The sequence below is a fragment of the Halichoerus grypus genome, chromosome 4, assembly GCF_964656455.1.
Source record: "Halichoerus grypus chromosome 4, mHalGry1.hap1.1, whole genome shotgun sequence".
Classification (NCBI taxonomy): Eukaryota; Metazoa; Chordata; class Mammalia; order Carnivora; family Phocidae; genus Halichoerus; species Halichoerus grypus.
The window spans coordinates 184,639,593-184,661,821 of NC_135715.1; the positions used below are offsets into that span (position 1 = coordinate 184,639,593).

The following is a 22,229-nucleotide window of genomic DNA, read 5'->3' on the forward strand; positions in this document are numbered from 1 at the left end:
CTGGCTGAGCCAGCCAGGTGCCCCCAAAATGGTACAAGTATTTTTGTGTAAACACATGCACATATAGGCACACATATTCATGTGATAAAGACAACTAAGGAAACTATGCAAATGTTAACAGTGGTAATATTTGAATTGTTTGGATGTTCTCCTTTACACTCTTCTGTGTTCTCCAAATTCTCTAAAATAAACATGGATTGTTTTTATAATGGAAGAGGGATATTTTTTAATCAACAGATAAAGTGTGGCTGCTACGAAGAATAATCTGAATGTAAAAAAGCAAAAAACAAGTTCAGAACAGAACTCTGTACTAAGCACTGTGCTTCCAGGGTAGCACACATTGCTGAAGTTAACTGACAGCCTTATGACACAGATATCCCCCCACTGTGTGGACTAAGAACTTGAGGTTTCCAAAAGATAGAACAAAGGACACACGGCTATTTAACAGCAGTGACAGTCATTGCACAGAACGCTGTCCTAGTCCAAAGTCCATACGCTCAACTACCAAAATAGCCTGACATCAATGGGGGGGGGGGGTTGATATATTCTTTACATTTGACAGTTTTTTTTCTATAATTTACTAGACAATACATACACGGTAATGCCTCCCAATGTTGTATCAGGTAATCATATTAGGATCTTGCCATTATTGACTGCAAGCTAAACACGGGTCGGAGAATGAGGCCTTGCAAGTAAAGTTCGGAGTATTTTATACATAAAATGACAGTCCTTGGCTAAATGAGACAAGGAGTTTTCCATTCCAGAGAATGCATCTGACTCTTCACAGTGCCTCCTGTACAAGTAGTCCGACTAAAAACCTGCTAAACAGCAGAACACTGAGAAAATGAGGAGGAAGTGATATGCCCACAAAGTCAGACTGCCTCACCAGCCTGTCAGCATCCATACACTATCAAACAATAAGATGGGGAAAAAACTCAAAAGCTAGACATCAGAACACAAGATCTTAAAAAAAATGAAGCTTCCTTTCAGTAAAATAAAGACACACATAAAGAAAGGCACCACAAACCATCAATCGAAAGCCGTGCTATAGCACGTGTGTGAGAGAGTGAAGAGAAAGGGCAAACCAAACAGGACGTATCATATGTTCGTGACCCTTAAATTAGATTTCTGATAATGTCAATGACTGACAACTATTTTTTGAGCCTAGCACATTTGGGAAATGATGAAAGAACTGCTTTGAATTCCAGTTTTATTTGTGTTACTTGGCTCAAAAGTAAGGAAAAAATTACCCACATTTGTAGTGAACCATTTAAGTTTTTGTCCTCATAATGAGGTTTTTAAAAACGCTTTTATTCACCAATTACTTTTCAAATTACCATCAAATACATACCTTCCTCCTATCGAGTCGTCTTGTGGTTGGGCCCCGGCAGTGTTCCTCTGTGAACGTCGCAGTGACCCCCCTGGATTGTTATTAGGCCGGCTGGACATTGGCACCTCTCTCTTGAAGGGACATACCCTTTCTAGACACTACCATTCACTAAAAGGGGAAAAAATAAGAAAAAAATATCAGCTACATGTGGTACAACACAGAAACCAAATGAAGGGAACCAAAGATGAAGGGGAAATTTTATGTAAATCATCTGTACAGCCCTCACCGATGCTACACGGACTTATTTGAAATCTGATTAGTATATTGCAAGATGTCAGGAATATACCAAATTCAAGGCATGTGGTCCAAAACCCAGCACATAAAATTAACATAGATTTCGCACGGAACAGCCAGGAAATTCTCAAAGAAAACAGCACAAGCAGAAATTTATCTTTGCTTCTCCATCTCCTGTGGTGTGCAGCAAAGAGCACGACGCCCAACATCAGAATACCTTGGCTCAAGTCCTGTGATAGAACAGGTATTAAAGGAGCCTGCCTTTGTACAAACCAGAGCCTCTAGCCTCCAACTCCTCAGCCAAAGAATAAAAAACAACACATCATGCCTACTTCACAGTATTGCTGTGAATAACATATGCCATCATAAATACAAAAGAAACCGTAAAACTATGGAGAAATGAGGAGAAAGCGGCTCAAGTACAGTGAACTGAGAAATGGTCCCAGATATCCTAGATTTCAACATCAGCTATGCTGGCTGTGACCTTGGACAAGACACTTAATCTCTAGATTTCATTTACCTCTTCTGTGAAATCAGTGTATCACCTATCTCAAAGAATTGCTAGAAATTGAGAGAATAATTCCCAAGTATAACAATTTAGCTCAAAACACGGTTCTTAATCATAAATGTGAACTTTCTGTAAGAAATTAATTATTATGCAGAAAAAAATGCGGATACTCAAAGAAAATCGGTTCAACTGATAAAGAGGCCAATATAACTATCAGAGAAAGAATCACAATTTGTATAAGTCAAATCTTCACAATTTTTCTTAAGCCTCGAGTCAAACTCCAAGTAGAGTTCTTTAATTCTATTTACTGGGAGGGAAGAGAACGAATGTGACATTACAGGAACTGGTGCTAAAGAGAATGCAAATTAATCATGACTAAATCTATTACTAGATTTTGTTTTAAGAGATTCCATGGCCTGCCTGTAACAGGAAGCGAGTTTTCTTTTGAGTTACAGGTTGACCCAAATCAGTAGAAAAGGACTGTTTCTGTCACATGTGCCCACATCATCAATTAATATACTAAACAAACTCTGGTGAGAAAGTTCACACTAATGTAATTACCATCAATTTTAGAAAGAAAAAATGGGAAATAGCATGAAAACATTGAGAAAAATTAAATTTACATGTACCAATATGGAAAGATCTCCCCCAAGATAGGTTAGAGGGTAAACAGTATAAAACTCCCAGCTGTGTGTATGTATATTTAAAAGGTCAAGTATGTATCCTTATATATTATCTACACATTGCAAACTGATGGAAGGAATCATAAAACACTCTGTTAATACTGCCTGCCATTGAGGGCGCCTGGATGGCTCAGTCAGTTAAGCGTCTGCCTTCGGCTCAGGTCATGATCTCGGTCCTGGGATGGAGTCCCATAGTGGGCTTCCTGCTCAGCAGGGAGCCTGCTTCTCCCTCTCCCTCTGCCTGCCGCTCCCCCCATCCATCCCCCGCTTGTACTCTCTCTGTCAAATAAATAAATAAATAAAATCTTAAAAAAAAAAAAAAAACGAAACACTGCCTGCTGTTGGGAAAGAGGACCTAGGGTCTGAAGTCTGCGATGAAAGGAGTTATTTTTATTATTTACCTTTTGTAAGCCATAAGGTAGGTCACTCTAGCAGTGGAGTTAGAAATGCAGGGCTCTGGAGTTACACTGCCTCTGGCTGAGTTTGAATTCTGACTCCACACAACTTGTTCTCTGTGCTTCCGTCTACCAAATGTGGATAAAGAACTTACCTCCTAGAGCAGTTGGAAGGATTAAATGAGAAATCCATCCAAACCACGTAACACAGTGCCTCTGGTATTGTAAAGGTGCGATACATGTTAATTATTACTGTTATTACTATCAACGCTTATTCAGAATAAAAGAATACTGGTGGCAAAACAACATATTGAGGGAGACTTCACCATAAAAACCACTGTCCGGTTGAGTCTTACATTTCTGGCAATACAGTTTCAAAGTGAATTTTGCTATAAACACAATAAATAGTGTTTTTAATTAAGGATGAACTTCACAATATAACCTGGGAAGCTTTGTCAAAATATGAATGCCTGGCTTCTGCCCTCAGAGATTCCGATTCTGTGGGTGCAGAAACTGGAGACATTTTAAAAGAGCTCTCCTACTGGACTGCACCCGAGAACAACTGCTCCCTATTAGAGAATTAAATAAAAGCCGTTCTATCTCAGAATCACCCAAGAAGCTTTAGCAATTCAAACATCACAATGCCATTTCACTTGGACCCTAAACAGCATGGATACACAGGAGAGCAGCGTGATACTGCTGCTTTCACTCTGAAACGCAAAGACTTATTAAACAAGTTTGGTAGATCTCACCTGCCTATTTTCTGCTACTAAATGCATACTGCCTGTCATGGGGTGTTAAAAGTCATTCAAAGTCACACTGGTTATTCTGACCTATAGTTACCAAAGTAATCTAAATAACACCCCCAACATCTTCAGAGCTTGTCCACCAGTACCATTATCAGCCCACGGCCTGCTCATGGGTAATTCTTGAGATTTACGAGAGAAAGGGTGGCAAGTAAGACGACACTTATTTACCAAAGTGCTACTTGTTTTTAAAGCATAAGTTGATTTTTTTTTTTTTTTAAAGATTTTATTTTTAAGTAATCTCTACACCCAACATGGGACTTGAACTCACAACCACAAGATCAGGAGTTGCATGCTCCACCGACTGAGCTAGCCAGGTACGGCCTAAATTGATCTTTAAGGAAGGAGGCCAGGCTCTCTTAAACTTTGTGGAGTTTAAACCCCAAAAAGTAAATGTAAGATTAACACAGGATACATACAGGACCGCCCCCTCTGCCAAGTTACCAATAAATCCAAAGCTGGAAGGGACCCTCCAGGAAGACCAAGTTCAACTCTTTGTATTACAGACAAATCCTGTAAGTCTAAGTCTCTGAATCCTGATACTGAGATCTAACCCTCTGGAGATCACCACCACCTCAACTTCAACCAAATTTAACTCCTCTCTGGCTCCAGGTAAGAGCCCAAAAGTTTTCACCGAGCAATGATTTTTTCTTATTATATGAATATTCAGTACTGTCCTAACCAATTACTTATGCCTAATGTATTTTACTAATTAAATTTTAAAACACATACGAGTTACACCAATATAAAAATTATATTGCTAACCCACAGAATGGGAGAAGATATTTGCAAATGACACTACAGATAAAGGGCTGGTATCCAAGATCTATAAAGAACTTCTCAAACTCAACACCCAAAAAACATATAATCAAGTCAAAAGTGGGCAGAAGATATGAAAAGACACTTCTCTGAAGAAGACATACAAATGGCTAACAGACACATGAAAAAATGTTCATCATCATTAGCCATCAGGGAAATCCAAATCAAAACCACATTGAGATACCACCTTACACCAGTTAGAATGGCAAAAATGGACAGGGACAGAAACAACAAATGTTGGAGAGGTTGTGGAGAAAGGGGAACCCTCTTACACTGTTGGTGGGAATGCAAGTTGGTACAGCCACTTTGTAAAACAGTGTGGAGGTTCCTCAAAAATTTAAAAAGAGCTACCCTATGACCCAGCAATTGCACTACTGGCTATCTACCCCAAAGACATAGATGTAGTGAAAAGAAGGGCCATATGCACCCCAATGTTCACAGCAGCAATGTCCGCAATAGCCAAACTGTGGGAAGAACCGAGATGCCCTTCAACAGATGAATGGATAAAGAAGATGTGGTCCATATATACAATGGAATATTACTCAGCCATCAGAAAGGATGAATACCCAACTTTTACATCAACATGGATGGGACTGGAGGAGATTATGCTAAGTGAAGTAAGTCAAGCAGAGAAAGTCAATTATCATATGGTTTCACTTATTTGTGGAACATACGGAATAGCATGGAGGACATTAGGAGAAGGAAGGGAAAAATGGGGGGGGGAATTGGAGGGAGAGATGAACCATGAGAGACTATGGACTCTGAGAAACAAACAGGGTTTTAGAGGGGAGGGGACAGGGGGGATTGGTTAGCACTGTGACGGGTATTAAGGAGGGCACGTACTGCACGGAGCACTGGGTATTATACGAAAACAATGGATCGTGGATCACCACATCAAAAACCAATGATGTATTGTATGGTGACTAACATAACATAATAAAATTTTTAAAAAAATTATATTGCTAGAATTTGTTTTAATAACTGAAATGAATATGAACTCAAAAGATTCCATCTTCATGTTGAAACTAAAAGTTTTAAGTCCAGCCTATTGGTAACCCTAACTATCAAGTCCTGAAACATACTACTCTTCTATTACCTTCATTTCTGTGAAAATAATCACCAAGCTTTTTTCACAGAAAACTTCTGATATTAATTCCTAAAGAACTAAAATAAAATAGATGGCATATAGGACTTTGAACTCAATAGGAGAAGCATAAAAACACTAATGGGTATGTTCAAGACTAAATCTCGTGACTTTGTTCACAGCTAAGTGTCCAACAAACTTACTCACTGTTCAGGTGAAACAGCATTTGAATTTTATGTGAAAAAGTATTTAGTTCTGGGACACCTGGGTGGTTCAGTCGGTTAAGTGTCTGCCTTCGGCTCAAGTCATGATCCCAAGGTCCTGGCCGGCATCGAGCTCCCTGCTCAGCGGGGAGCCTATTACTAGCTCTGCCTGCCACTCTCCCTGCTTGTGCTTTCTCATAGATAGATAGACAGATAGATAGATAGATAGATAGATAGATAGATAGATAGATAGATAGATAGATAGATAGATAAAACAAGTAAGTGCTTAGTTCTTCAGGCAAACAGAACCTTTTCAAGAAAAACAGAACTGCGTATTAACCTACATTTAAAAATTCATCCTTAAAATTTTATAAAAAGGGTATTCTTTCAAAGAAACTTCAACTGCAGTCATTTTGGAAACTGATTTTCCTTCTAATTTTGTATTTCAAAACTCACAGAAGAGAGGTTAAGGTTAGGGAAAAAAAAACTTAAAAAAATTCAACCATTCATTTAGTATAAAACTCAGAACACCAAGAGAAACAGATTGCAAAAATTAACTTTAGGATGTGGTAATTCTTCCTAATCAAATGGTCAAGTATGAAATGAATACCACAGAGGTTAGTATTTATGCAGAATTTTTATCACATGAAGGGCATTTGATAGACTGGAAAGCAAATCTCCAATTTAGTAATGCAAAACGGAGTCATGAATAGCCCCAAAGTGAACCTAATGTGTTTATTCATGTAATCACTACGTATTACCTATTTGAGAGACAACACTGAAAACCGAAAAAAAACTGCATTATTTCACAGTAAAGATAGTAACATTAAAAAAGCTAACACTTATATCCACACACGGTGTCTGCAGAAAAGTTTTCAGCTTCCAGAACTGACACTGAAAGTGAATTTATCCACTGTCTCCGCCACCCCCATTTCTTATGCCCTCTATTTAGATATGGTCCTCCAAAGGAGACTTGCTTTGGCTTCAGATTCTGAAACTGGAGTTTAATCACAACAGTAATAAACACAACTGCATAACACGTTTACTCCTCCGATTCTATTAAGCAAAATATAAAGGTGCCAATGAGCCTTATAAACCATTTTACTATTCCTACTTTATAAATAAGATAAGGGAAGTATTACAAAATTAAGTAGCCTGCATGCAACAAGATACGGCATATGGACTTTCAGACTGCAAGCAATGGCATCCAGAACTGCTCCATATACTAGATCATATGTGAACAACTCCATATACTAGATCCAAAAAAAAAAGTCTAGACTTAGGAGCAAGTATGGTAAGTTAAACACCCCAGTGGTAGTATTAAACAACGCCACAATAAAATAGCATAGAAGGTTTACATAAGAAGTCATTTTTGCATAAATAAGAATGCCAAGGACTTCAAACAAGACTATCTTTAAAACAGGAATGAAAAACCTCTCCCCTTCCCTAAGAGCAAGGGGCTGAGAGGTGCTGAGAGACAGGAAACAATCCCCAACCACAAGGAGCAGAAAGGGAGAGTAAGAGCCACTGGGTACAGGGAAAAAGGCCAAGTGACGTGAGAATGTCAGCTAGGCGTTTATTTCAATTTAGGGGCATCAAAACCAATCCATTGTCATGATGGAATACTGAATGTTGTACAACACATAAAAGTAGTATTTTCAAATTATGTTATTTTAACACTAGAAAACAATATTTAGTAGAAAGATGCAGGGTTTAAAGTGAAAACTAAAATAAAAACTATGGGTAACGTTTACTCTGTGCTTACCATGTACCAGGCTAAGTACCTTTTCATCTAATTTCTACAACAACCTTACAAAAAATAGGTACTGGAAATTACCTTCCTTCAGAGAAACCGTGGAACTTAGTTAAATTCTAACACCATGAGGCCAACAAGTAACCAGGCCACATTCAAACACAGACTTGACCTAAAGTCCATGGCCTTTAGGACTATGTTAATATGGCCGAACAAACAAAAATGAACTATACATTTACCTTTTTTAAAGAGTCAAACATTAGAGAACCATGACATTCCAAGCCTGGAGCATATCCTGAAGATTCTAATCCTTTCACAGTTCTTTAAAAAAAAATCAGTTTAACTGACCATTCCGTAAATGAATTGTCAGAAACTGCACTAAATGATCTGAGAAGCAGTATCAAAAGTGATATTGTAAACAGAGAAGAAAAGGTGACTTAACTTTGCCCTCACCAGGTTGAGGGGCCAGCTTAAAAAGACAGAGACATGAGAAGGGCAGAGGAATGAGGAAGTCACAATGGAGGAACGCTGAGGAGGTTAATAGCGCTCAAACACGAGATCTGGGAAGAACTTGGACCTGGAAACAAGTCCAATCTATATCATGAAGGGCCTAAAACTCAAAATTTTGCATTTGAGATCTACAGATATGGAGGCAGATCAACTATTAAGCTACCACATAAATCTAAGGATAAATGAGGGTCTGATAATGGAAGATGGAATGAAGAGATGGCAGTCAAACACTGAAACTATAAAATCTACACAATCAGAAAAGAGAATATAGGTCTGTGGTTACAGACTTCAGCATGTACAGGAATAGGAATGCCGCTCAAGTTTCTTGCTCTGGTGACAAGGGTTAGGAAAAGTGATCTAAAACATGTAAAGATACCATATCCTTTCAATGTCAAAAGAAACAGTATTTAACAGGAATTAATTTTCTAGGAAAGAACAGCATTAACTTTGCTATATACTATTATTGAGGGGTTCGGACAGTGAATTCACATGTTGCCTTGCAGATCTGTGTCTGGTGGAAATAGAAATAACTTCTACAACAGCTGACAAGATAACCCCAAAGACTGCAGTCTGCTACCCTGGGCAGCATCAGTAATCTTATTCTACAATTCTTTATTAAATATCCTATAAATATCCAATTCACCAAATACTTTTAAACCAGCTTCACCCTAACAGGTCCCCCTTCATTAATTAGTGAGATGAATAAAATCTTTACTATGTGTTCATTCTCTAGTTTTAAGTTATGCTTTTAACTCCAGAAAATCATACAAGAGATGGTAGTAACATTACCAAATGAAACATATAGGGCAGAAAAATAGTCTAATGCCAAACGTGTACAGTTTGAGTTATTATGTAGGATATCTAGGTAAAGAGTTCCAGTATACAGATGGAAATAAGGATCTGGAGTTAAGTAGCTAAGTGAACGTGTAGATGAGAAAAATTATCAATGTGCAGAAGGTAGGTGAAACCAAGATAAGATTTCACCTCCTCAATGAAACGTATGCAGAGTAAGAGAAGAACAGGCCCAGGATGAAACCTTAGGAAACACTAAAATCAAAGGAAAACAGAAAAGGAAGAATCCAGTTGAGCAGAATCAAAGACTCATCTGAAGTATGAGGAATAAACATTGAAGGTATAAAACAAAACAAAAAGTATGGTGGAAAAATCAGGAAGGTGGTATTGCAGACACTGAGAGGAATAAGGCAGAGTTCAAAGGTCACAGAAGGGACAGACACACAAGACTGAGAAGTGTCCATCAGATTTGAGGAGGAGAACGTATGGTTAAGTTCAATGGACAGTAAATACTAAATGCTGGACTATAAAGAGGACAGAGAAGAGACAGCCAACGAAGTAGGGGCAGGCAGGTCTGACAAAGGCCACATGGGCAGGAATGTGTGTGATTTTCCTTTCTAAAAAAATAAGTCTTGAACATGTTTATGTATTTAAGGGAAAATCTTACTGAAAAGGCTGGAAATGGGGTATAGTTTGCTATAGGAAGAAAAAGAGAATTAAGAGTATAAGCCTCAGTGGTGCCTGGGTGGCTCAGTCGTTAAGCGTCTGCCTTTGGCTCAGGTCATGATCCCAGAGTCCTGGGATCGAGCCCCACATCAGGCTCCCTGCTCAGCGGGAAGCCTGCTTCTCCCTCTCCCACTCCCCCTGCTTGTGTTCCCTCTCTCGCTGTCTCTCTCTCTGTCAAATAAATAAAATCTTTAAAAAAGAGTATAAGCCTCAGACGATTAGAAAGGTACATCAATCTCCAAGGCAAGAGAAGATAAATGAAAGCAAGGAAGCACATGCCTAGCTGGACTGAATCTGTGACTAACATGTATGAGAAAAATAAGAGAAATGGAAATTTCAACGAGTTTCCCTAATGGAGAACAGGGAATTGAGCAGACTGTAAGCAAGGAAGACTGCCCAGCAGCACTAAGAACCTACATAAGAAGAATCCATAAACTTAAGTGTCAACCCACACCTGATGTGATTATCTCATTTATGCAAGAGGAAATCCTCATCCAAAGAGTCAACCGCTCAAAAGCATACATCTATTTAGGGACATACCTAACAGTGGAATCCAGCTCTCCAGAATGCCAGTGGAAAGTACATTTTCCGTTATGCCGTTCTACTCCAAAACACCAATTCAACCACTTTCTGTTTATTGATTTGTTGACAGCTGATCCATTTACAGAGGGGCAAACAGAATACACCTGACCCACCAGCGTCTGAACTCTGAATAATTTCTATACTATACTTTCATTTACAAAGTACAAATTAGAAACTAAAGTGCCTACAACAAACACTTAATCTTGGGGCGCCTGGGTGGCTCAGCTGGTTAAGTGGCTGCCTTTGGCTCAGGTCATGATCCCAGGGCCCTGGGATGGAGCCCCACTTCGGGCTCCCTGCTTGGCAGGAAGCCTGCTTCTCCCTCTCCCACTCCCCCTGCTTGTGTTCCTGCTCTCGCTCTCTGTCAAATAAATAAATAAAATCTTAAAAAAAATGCGTAAGAAAATCCCATTTGTAATGAAACTAGAGGAAAAATGGACTACACCCTAAATCATGGAAGACCATTTGCCAGATACAATAAAATCTATAATAAAAAAAAAAAACCTATACCAAAAACAGGAGAGGTAAAGATCCCAGAGTTTTTGTTTTGTTTTGTTTTTTTAAGAAGAAAAAGGTAAGAAGAATATCTGAAGGGTTCCTATCAATGACCCTTTCCTTGAAAAAACTAAGAACTATAGAGCAAGGGCAACAAAAGATCAAAGTACCTCCTCCTTAGGGGCCAGTTTCACAACCCAGAATAGCAAGGAAGGCGTGGCTACTAAAAAGGAGGCAGGCGCACCATTTGTATTTAACAGCACCCTAATTAACCAAGACAAAACACAGGCTAGAACCAGGAGAGAAGAAGGTAAGGGAAACAGCAACTCCAAAATTAAGATCAGCTGGGCAAACGATCACTAAACCACCAAGCCAAAGGTAGCACAACGGCTTTGCACCGAGATGATCCACTCTGCTCAAAGGGAGAATAACCAAAAGCAAAACTGAAAATTAACGGCAGGGCAAAGGAAGAAATTCGAATTGGTGAAACAAATGAAGGAGACAAAAAGGGAGGACATGATTAATAAAAGAAACAGAAGGAAAAAATAATACTATTGCACAATTTTAAAAAATTGATTATCAAACAGGAAGACAACCTTAAGATTTTGAGACGGAAAATGCTCTATGCATTACAAATGGAACTACTGTCAAGATTTTGTTAAGCAAAAAAGCATGTACAGAATGCTGGGCACAGAATACATCTACATATATAATTTTGTATAAGTAAGTAATCACTGGCTTAAATATTACCTACAGAGAATACATTAAAAAAACTTTAAATCATCTACCTTTTTAGAACAGGACCCTCTGAGGCCTTTTACATTTTGAATCATGTACCTATTTCCCTACTCAAAAAATTCTTTACACAATTATGTATGTTGTAATTTTAACTCTACAGAAGATGACAGTGGGTAAAAATAACAACAACAAAAAAAAATACATGAAAACACTACACATTTTTAGCAGATTATTTTCTCTTTTTAAATCATGTGGTCTCTTTACTAGAAACTGCAGAAAAATTCAAAAACTGATTATTTTCAAAGGTTTCTATACCCCAGATATATGTTTATTAAAAAAATAATAATAATTTCGTAATCCAAATCCTGTTTCCAAGAAAATGGAGTTTTTACTGCCTAAAACACAGACCACAGAGAATGACACACTGAAAGAGCCAGAGATCTCATATCCATCACTGCACCAAAAGTCTGTTTTGTAGAACACTGTACTATGATCAATTTATCAGAAACAGATACAATCTAGCCCAGCTACTTCTAAAATAGCACCTCATTCCCTAATATGAATCCTGTCCTAGCTCCTATCACTTGCATAATCCTTCAAAATACTAACTGCATTTAATAGAGTGTTTCCTTCTAGTTGTTAAGGTCTCAAGGATTACAGACTAGAGTCAGCAAGTTTAAGCCCATGTGCCAAAGATGGCTCATAGACCCAGTTTTAAGAGGTCTCAATCCTGCTGGCTAGTACATCCTCTTAAAGATGTTCTTTTCCACCTACCCAGGAATGAAGAGACAAAGGGGAAAGGTTACGTACTAGATAGTCTCTAAAATCTGATTCTGCTCTAAATTTTGTAACACTCTAACCTAACATTTATTTTAGCTTTTCTTAAATGGAGTATATTGTGTAAATTCTTCCTTATAAAGACCTAGTAACACCACGATCACACAGAGGGATAATCAAAAGAGAAGAGCTACTGAGAGAGGGAGGAAGGAGTAATTGGTAAAATGCCTCTCTCCACCCAGGGACAGAAAGATGCCTGCTGCGTAAGAATCAGTTATTGAAAGTAAAACACAAAGTATCCTGTAGTTTACAGCAAGGTGCTCCCGGTGGACAAAAATAATTTTATGTTTGGTAAATGACCGTTAGAGCACAGGGACACACATAATAAGGAAATTACTTTCAAAATTTTTTTTCAATACATGTTGTCACTGCTGCGAACTCCACCATAATAATGAAATCAAAGAGGTTAATTTCTTTAACACTGCTTGTATTAGAAAGTCTACCTAGCCTTCCTTGCAACAACAAAAACTATTTCAACACAGTGATAATCATGGATTGGTACCAACTTCTTGAAGCAACAATATGTAACCTGTAATCAACAGTGTTAGATCCTGGAGAATTTTCAGGAACAAATATTACTAAATTTGTGGTTAGGCTCAAGGAAAAGTAAACTAAAAAATGTAACTCAGAGTTGAAGAGACAAGATATAGACTGTAACCTTAATACAAGGTAGAACAATGCATAGTGCCAAATTTTTGTTTAAAATGTCATAGGAAATGCATCTAAATTTGGAAATAGTCTCAGAAAATATTTTTCAAAAGTTAAAAAAAAACCTCATATTTACAATGTTATATACTCTACAGACCAGTGCCCCACATTTCTACAAATAGTAGCATTTTTACCAAAAATAAGTATAATGACTATATCTACAATGAGCCAGAACAAGTAACAAACCTATAACGAAGGAAGATATTAAAGCTATTGCTCCCAAACCTAAGGGGTTTTTTTTTTCCATATTGATTCCTGGGCCCTATCAGAATGGGGGTAAAGGGAAATCAAGCTGATTTTTTTTTTAAAAGCTCCTTACATTATTCTAGTATTAGCTAGGTTTCAGAATTGACACAGGTTACACCATTTTTTTTGCTATCATTACGTATCACCTAATCCTCTGCAACCTTTACAGGAATCTCCTCCTTTCCATAATTAAAAACTGCCACTCATCTTCTTAGAATCCAGCAATTCCACTTCTAGGAATCTTCTGGGAATCTAACCTAAAGAAACACTTGCACAAGTATGCAAGGATATATGTAATCAAGATGCTAGCTGCTGTACATCAGAGAGGATAACTGGAGAGAATCCAAATGTTCTCAGTAGGGAATGGTTAAATAAGCACACTGTAGCAAGTCTATGGCATGCTTAGAGGTCCTAAAAACAAAGAGGTAGATTTGTACATACTGCACTCCTATGAAGGGCAGAACTTAATTCCCGCAACAAATATTTGCGAGCCTTGACAGGCATCAACAGACATAATCTTTTTTTTTTTTTTTTTTTTTTTTTTTTTTTTAAGATTTTATTTATTTGACAGAGAGACACAGCGAGAAAGGGAACACAAGCAGGGGGAATGGGAGAGGGAGAAGCAGGCTTCCCGCGGAGCAGGGAGCCCGATGTAGGGCTCGATCCCAGGACCCTGGGACCATGACCCGAGCCGAAGGCAGACGCTTAACGACTGAGCCACCCAGGCGCCCCTCAACAGACATAATCTTTGCCTGGATGGAGCTCATGCTCAACTGGGAAGACAAAAAATAATCAAGTTATTTGCACATTGTGCTAAGTACCATGGAAGATGGAATAGGAGAAAAAGAGGACAAAGCAAATAACAGGAAGTAGGAAGGAAAAAGCTACTTTAGGTTGACTCATCAGGTAATACCTCTCTGAAGAGATATTTTTAAGCTGAGACCAGAGGACAAGAATGAAACAGGGGGAAAGATTCTATATATTTGTCTGTACATATATTAGGGGAAAAAGATCCAGAAAAATATACCTAAATGTCAACAGTAAAGAAGAGAGGGAAGCTTGTAAAAAGCACCTATTTCTTTAATCAGTTCGAATTCTGGCTCTACCATAAACCATGTTACCTGGGAGAAATTTATTACTTATCAAAGGCTTAGTTTCCTCATCTATAAAATGAAGATAAGCAGATCTCATTAGGTTAATAAAAATAACTGAAAGTATAACATTTAGAAGATACAGTAAGCAGGGGCACCTGGGTGGCTCAGTCAGTTAAGCATCTGACTCTTGACTTCGGCACAGGTCATGATCTCAGGGTCGGCACAGGTCATGATCTCAGGGTCGGCACAGGTCATGATCTCAGGGTCGTGAGACCAAGCCCTGCATTGGGCTATGCACTGAGCAAGGAGCCTACTTAAGACCAGCTCCCTCCCCCGCGCCCCCTCCAGTCTCACACACATGTGTGCTCTCTTGCGCTCTCAAAAAAAAAGGCAAGCAAACTGCAAAGGAGGGGGAAGAAGACAGCACGTACATATTAAGTTTTAAGAGACATAGCAACAAAATGCGGTATACAAACTGTGAACACTGACTGGATATTTACAGATCGTAAGGAACTATTTTTTATTGTACAGTCATGGGATTAAGCTTAAGTCTTTAAAAAGAGTTCTCATCTTTCAAAGAAACGGACTGAAATATTTACACATCAAGTAACAACCAAAATTTGCTTCAGAATAATTGAGGCGGGGCTAAGAGTATGGGTGAAAAAAGTGGCCAGGAGTTGACAGTGTAGGATCTGGGTCTTGGGCAGTTCTGTTTCTGTGTATGTTAGAAATACTCCAGAATAAGTCTCTCATAGAAAGAGTAAGCACCCAAATATATGTTATTATGAACTTTGGAAAGGAAAGGAGACTTGCTTTTGTTTTCAGAGTCATTACCACTTGCTTTTTTAAAAAAATGTGTCCACAGAGATTTCACTTTTATCAGAAATGAGAAAAATTAAGCTTCTGGATATAGAACAAATCATCCCTGACCTAAATGTGTCAACCTACATTTCATTCATTCATCCTTTAAATCCTTGCCTCCCAACTCTTAACACACTGTAAGATTATCAAAGAAGACATGCCTTTCAGAGGTAAAGACACAAAAGAAAACAAACCCTGTCCCCCATCATTTGAGAAATGGCCACAATGACCCTATACATCGTCCTACAGTCCTGTTTTCCGTAGTTTCTAAGTGTAGAAGTACTCCTTCCTTATAGAAGCTGAGCACAAGTCTTCTGATACTGTAAGATCCAACTGCCTAACAGCAAACTCCAGAGGATGCAGAATCAGTTCAACTCTTCACCCAATTATTTGCAGTGGAGCTAAACAGCTATCCATATGAAAGAGAAACACCTCCACTTCAGGCAGTCTGCACATCAGCGTCCTGCTAAATCTCAAGTACTGACTAACAGCGCCTTTAGCAAGAACATGTAAATAACATGTAAACATGGAATACAATGAAAACAAAGTAAACTGGCCCATGTGGACTAATAAAGTATATTAACAACAGCCCTTCTCAACTGAGCACTGGATCTTTTACATAAGTGGATACAGAGAGCAATGATGGTGAGTTCCAAGAGTCTTTGGCACATTGAAGTAGTTATGGACCAGTGGATCTCATTTCTATCCTAAACAAAATTTTCTCAGCTGAAATAAAATGATCAAAAAATTAAAAGCCATTTTTAAATCAAAAGAATATTTACCACTCTTAAAATAGCACAAATACAAATTGAACAAAATGTGTGAAAACAGGCTAGTTGTACAAATCCAATTCCCTTCCTGAACTCATTGTAATCTTTTTTATTTCTCACTCACTACATCTTCTCCCCAACAATTATGAAAATTTTCAAAATACAAAAACTTGAGAATTGTTCCATAAATACCCATAATTCCATCACCTAAGCTTTTACAAGTAGCAGTATGTTAATCTCCTTTATCACAGATGTATCCCTATCTATTTACCTATGCATCCCTGTCTGTCTGGCCAAATACCCATTTCAAATTAAGCTGCAGACATCATTATACTTTGTATCATTAACTAGGGTGCAAATTTTGTTTCGTTTTCAGTTAAATTTACATACAGTGCTTTTGTTTTCAGAGTCATTACCACTTGCTTTTTTAAAAAATATTAAATATGCACAAATCTTAAGTATAAAACTTAACGAATTTTGTCAAACTTATACACCTAAATCCTAAATAAATGTGTAACCTAAACCCTTATCAAGCTAGAGTATCACCCAAGAGTTTTTTTGTGCCAGTCAATCCTGCATTTCTCCCAACTCTAAAAACCATCATGCTAATTTTTCTCACCAGAGATTAGTTTTACCTCTTCCACAATTTCCTGTAAATTGAACCAAAGAATGTGTACTCTTTTGCACAAAGCTTCTTTGACTCAGTATATCCTGAGATTCATTCATGTGGCTGAGTGCATGAGTATGTACTGCTGAGTAGTATTCCACTGTGTGATTATTATCATTTTGTTCATCCATTCTTCTGTTGACGGGCACATGGACTATTTCTAGATTTGGGCCATTAAGAATAAGCTGCTACAAACATTCTTCTACAAGTCTTTCAAAGGACATATGCTTTCATTTCTCTTAAGTAAATACTAAGAGTAGAATCCCTAGATCATCATGAAGATTATGATTAACTTCTAAAGGAACCATGAGACCTTTCCCAAAACAGCTACATTTTACACTCCTACCAATAAGAATATAATTTCCAGTTGCTCCACGACCTTGTCAACATATGGTGTTATCAGTCTTTTAGAAAGTTAGCCATTCTCATGGAGGGGTAGTGGTATCTCACTGTTCGAATTTATACTTCCTTACTAATGATGTTGATCACTTCCTTATAAAGATTTTCCCACTTGACTCTCCAAACCCAAACTTCAAGAACCTAATCTTATTTCAAATTTTAGTCTTTATCATTAAAACAAAACAAAACAAAACAACAAACTACCACTCTGGGCTATACTTTGAGGACTGAGATGACCAGATATATGCCTCATCCCCAACGCACCCAACTGCTAAATCATCTTGCTGCTAAGCGGTGAAGACAGAGGGACTCATCGAGGGAGAGAAAGAGAAAATAAAAAAACCTGTATCTGAAAATCTCTACATGCATGGCCAAGATTTCTAGTCATGATCTGAAATTTCAATAATCTGAATAATCCAAGAAACTTCAAACCAGAGTTTTCCAAATCTTGTCAATTTTTTAGTTCAGGGCTGCTCAATATTTAGCCTGCCTGAGAATGCCCTGGGGATCTCATTAAAATGCAGATTCTTATTAAAATACAGGTATGGGCCTGAAATGCTGTATTTCTAACAAGCTCCCTTGCCAGCCCAAGGGCTACACTTTGGGTAGCAAAGTCTTGGTGCACCTACATACCTGACAGAAGCAAAGCACATCTTCTCTATTCCAGGCTTCAGGAAACATCTACAAATAAACTATAGACAGTAAACACCACATAGAGTACACATAAATAAACAAGGCACCATGAACAAGGATTTGCGAAAACAAACAACAGAAACAATCACACAGATTTCAGATATGAGTTATCAGACAAATCTTAAGCAAAGATGTTTAAAATACACAGGCCAAAACTGAAAAAACTAATAAAGGTAACAAAAAAACTATTCAAAGGGACAGATTTGAAAGAGAGCCAAAAAGAATTTCTAATATGTGAATAAAAATAAAACTCAATAGACAGGTCTGGCAGCATATTAGACAAAGTTAGGCAAAGCATTAAGATATAAATTGCACAGAAGGCAGCATAGAAGCCAAAAGATTAAAAATAAAGAAGAAATAATGAGGATAAAAGTAAGACGTTCAAACATATGTTTAGTCACAATTTCAGAAGTACAAGGACGAAGACATGGTGAGGCATATCTAAACATTTATTGGCTTGGAATTTTCTGACACTGGTAAAAGATACCAACCCTTAAATTCAAGAAACCCAAATGATTATTTCAACAAGATAAATAAAAAGATACTTACCTAGACATGTCATAATGAAACCATGTAATGAAACTAAGTACCAAAGACAGAGAAAATCTTCAACACAAGGGAAAGGAGAGAATTTTTTACAGACTATCAGCTGACTTCTTGAAAGTAACAATGGAAGCCAGAAGACAATAGAATTTTTATTTTCTTCAGGACACAAGATACATGCCAATTAAGAATTCTATGCCAAATGAGATTATCTTTAAAGAATTAAGCTTTTGGGGCTCCAGGGTGGCTCAGTTAAGCATACAATTCTTCGTTTCCACTCAGGTCATGATTTCAGGGTCATTGATAAAGCCCCACGTTGGACTCCACCCTGGGCGTGGAGCCTGCTTATGATTCTCTTTCTCCCTCTGCCCCTCTTCCCCCACTCCTCTCAAATAAAGTGTTAAAAAAAAAATTAAGCTTTTGTCAGATTAAAAACTGAGTTTTTTTCACCAGCAATACAAAGAAAATGACCTTGATATAGTACTGAGATTCAAGAATAAATAAGGGTGACAAACAGATAAATGTAAATGAACGTTAATGCTATGAAATTATACTATCTACTTAAGGTTTTAAAAACCGATTAAAGTAAAATGACAACAATATCTTAAAGCCAAGAGGAGCTTGGTAAACTGAGTTACTATTCTAAGGTCTTTGTGTTTTCTGCAAGTAAAGGTACCAATTAATTACAGACCTTGTTAGATACACTATTTTAGTTTCTAAAGTAACCGAAGACTAGAATCATACACCTATGAAAAACAATAAATTCAAATGAGGGCACCAAATTAGAAAATAAAATGGTAAAACTCAATGTCTAGTTGGATTTTCAAAACATTTCAACTAGAAGCAACAGATCTAAGTTAGAAAAATACCATGCAAACACTGGACAAAAAAAGCTGGTGTAGTTTATTAGCATTAAAAAACTGACATTACAAGTTTTTATTTATTTTTTTTAAAGATTTTATTTATTTATTAGAGAGAGAGAGAGAGAATGAGAGAGAGAGCATGAGGGGGGGAGGGTCAGAGGGAGAAGCAGACTCCCTGCCGAGCAGGGAGCCTGATGTGGGACTCGATCCCGGGACTCCAGGATCATGACCTGAGCCGAAGGCAGTCGCCTAACTGAGCCACCCAGGCGCCCACAAGTTTTTAAAAAGACATTACTAGAGATAAAAATGGTTTCTTCAGGGGCGCCTGGCTGGCTCAATCAGTGCATGCGACTCTTGATCTCATGAGTTCAAGCCCCACACTGGACATAGAGCTTACTTTAAAAAAATTTAAAAATTAAAAGTAAATAATTTTTTAAAAATAGTTCCTTCATAATAATAAAAGATTCAATTCAGGAAGATAGCAATTCCTTTTTAAAAAAAATTTTTTTATATATTTATTTATTTGAGAGAGAGGGGGAGAGAATGAGCAGGGGGGGGCAGAGGGAGAAGGAGAGAATCTCAAGCAGACTCCCTGCTGAGCACAGAGACCAACTCGGGGCTAGATCCCAAGACCCGAGATCATGACCTGAGCAAAACAAGAGTCAGATGCTCAACCAACTGAACCACCCAGGCACCCCGAGGAAGACAGCAATTCTTCATCAGCTTTAAAACCTTAAAACAAAAACTGAAAAATACACAAATCCAGAATTTTAAAACTCCTCTCTCAGTAACTGATATTAACAAGACAACCAAAAAATAAATTAGTTTGGATACAGATGTGAACAACAATATTATCAATAGACCTAATGGGGACAAATATAACACTGCAAATACACATTCTTTCCAAGCACACATAGAATGTTGTCAGAAACCATCCATACGCTAGGCCTCATAAAGTAAACCAACAAATTCAAAGAAATGAAATCACACAGAGCATATTCTCTGACCACAATGAATACAAATGAATAGAAATCAATAGCAAAAATAGGACTAGAATATCCCACAGTGGGAAAGTAAGCACACTTCCAGAGCAGTATCTAAATACTTTTACCAGGGCGCCTGGGTGGCTCAGTTGTTAAGTGTCTGCCTTTGGCTCAGGTCATGATCCCAGGGTCCTGGGATCGAGCCCCACATCGGCTCCCTGCTCCGTGGGAAGCCTGCTTCTCCCTCTCCCTCTGCCACGGCTTGTGTTCCCTCTCTCACTGTGTCTTTCTCTTTGTCAAATACATAAATAAAATCTTAAATAAATACATACATACATACTTTTACCAGTCAAATGGCAATTAACTCGAAGTTCATTATCCATTGGCAAGGTTTAGATTGCTTTTTCTCTGATTCATTACCTTGCACTTGCCCCCACTAAAGTTCACCTGAAATACTGTATATTCAAGTTTTTAAAAATCTTGCATTAAATCTCTCAGTGTTTCTGCATATTACAACTCTGAAGAGCTCCAGCATTTTGCAAATTTAGTTATGTCATTAAATACTACAAGGGGACACATGTACTAGACAACCATGTTTCATCTATTTCTCTCTATTCAATATAGTCTCACAGATTCTTATAGAAGCTGTAACATACTACATGACAAGTCTCTATCCCACAACACCCACCACAAGTTAACTAGGGTTCAGTACTCTGTAAATGACCTATGCTGGATCACTCAGAGTCCTTCCCAAAGGTACTTTAGATAGGGTACCTAGACTGTTAAGTGCGAAGTCTGGCATTATGTTTAAGTTTAAGACAGGCACATTAGGAAGCAGTCTTGAGAGAGAGAGAGAAAGCAGACACACACAGTAGAGACAACAGGTTAAGAATATCTGAACTGTTGGCTTCAGTTAATTGCTCCTGAGGCTCAGCTTCCTGATTCCATCCTTAAAAGATTTCATTAGACAAACATGGGTAGTTGATCTCAAGTAATAACTCTAGGTGACCCAGTATCCAATTAACACTTGAATGTTTTTTTAAGTCCTAGTTTACTTTTAAAATAAAATCTTAAAAGGAGGGGAGGGGACACCTGGGTGGCTCAGTGGTTAAGTGTCTGCCTTCGGCTTAGGTCGTGATCACAGGGTCCTGGGATAGAGCCTTGCATCGGGCTCCCTGCTCAGCGGGGAGCCTGTTTCTCCCTCTGCCTGCTCTGCCACTCTCCCTGCTTGTGCTCGCTCTTGCTCTCTCTCTCTCTCTGACAAATAAATCTTTACTTTAAGTCCTAGTTTACTTTTTATGCCTCCAAATTCAGATGTTCTTTCAAGTCGGATTCATTAATGGAGATTCACTGTTTTCTCCAATAGCAGTAAGAAGGACAAAACTATCAAGTTTTTGTATACTGTGGTTCTATATGAATACCTTGTATACTTGTAACATAGGTCTCTCACTTTAATCCTAACAATCCCAGAGTTGTAGCAAGAACAAATATTACTCATATCTAACAGAAGAGATTCAAAGGAAATTCATCTATGCTCAAGTATCTAAAATTGAAATCAGATTAGAATTCCAGTCTCCTGACTCTCAGACCAATAATCTTATACGATGCCTTTTAAAAGTATAATTTCAGGGGCGCCTGGATGGCTCAATCAGTTGAGCAGCTGACTCTTGATTTTTGGCTCGGGTCGTGGGATTAAGCCCCATGTTGGGCTCCACGCTCCGCAGGGAGTCTGCTTGGGATTTTTTCCCTCTACCCCACCCCACCCCACCCCCGCTTTCTTGATCACTCTCTTAAGATAAAAACATAAATCTTTTTAAAAAAAAACTATAAATTCAGGGGCGCCTGGG

At 38.1% G+C, this 22,229-nt stretch overlaps 1 protein-coding gene across 14 annotated transcripts in view; it reads right to left on the reverse strand.

The window, feature by feature from the left end:
* TRIP12 (thyroid hormone receptor interactor 12) overlaps positions 1-22,229 on the reverse strand; it is a 140,980-nt gene that overhangs the window by 100,405 nt on the left and 18,346 nt on the right. For all 14 annotated transcript variants that reach the window (XM_036071502.2, XM_036071505.2, XM_036071518.2 and 11 more), the window contains exon 2: positions 1,352-1,498. In XM_036071502.2, the coding sequence (XP_035927395.1) occupies positions 1,352-1,449 (98 nt within the window). In that variant the 5' untranslated portion in view covers positions 1,450-1,498. The remainder of the gene's footprint in view (positions 1-1,351; positions 1,499-22,229) is intronic.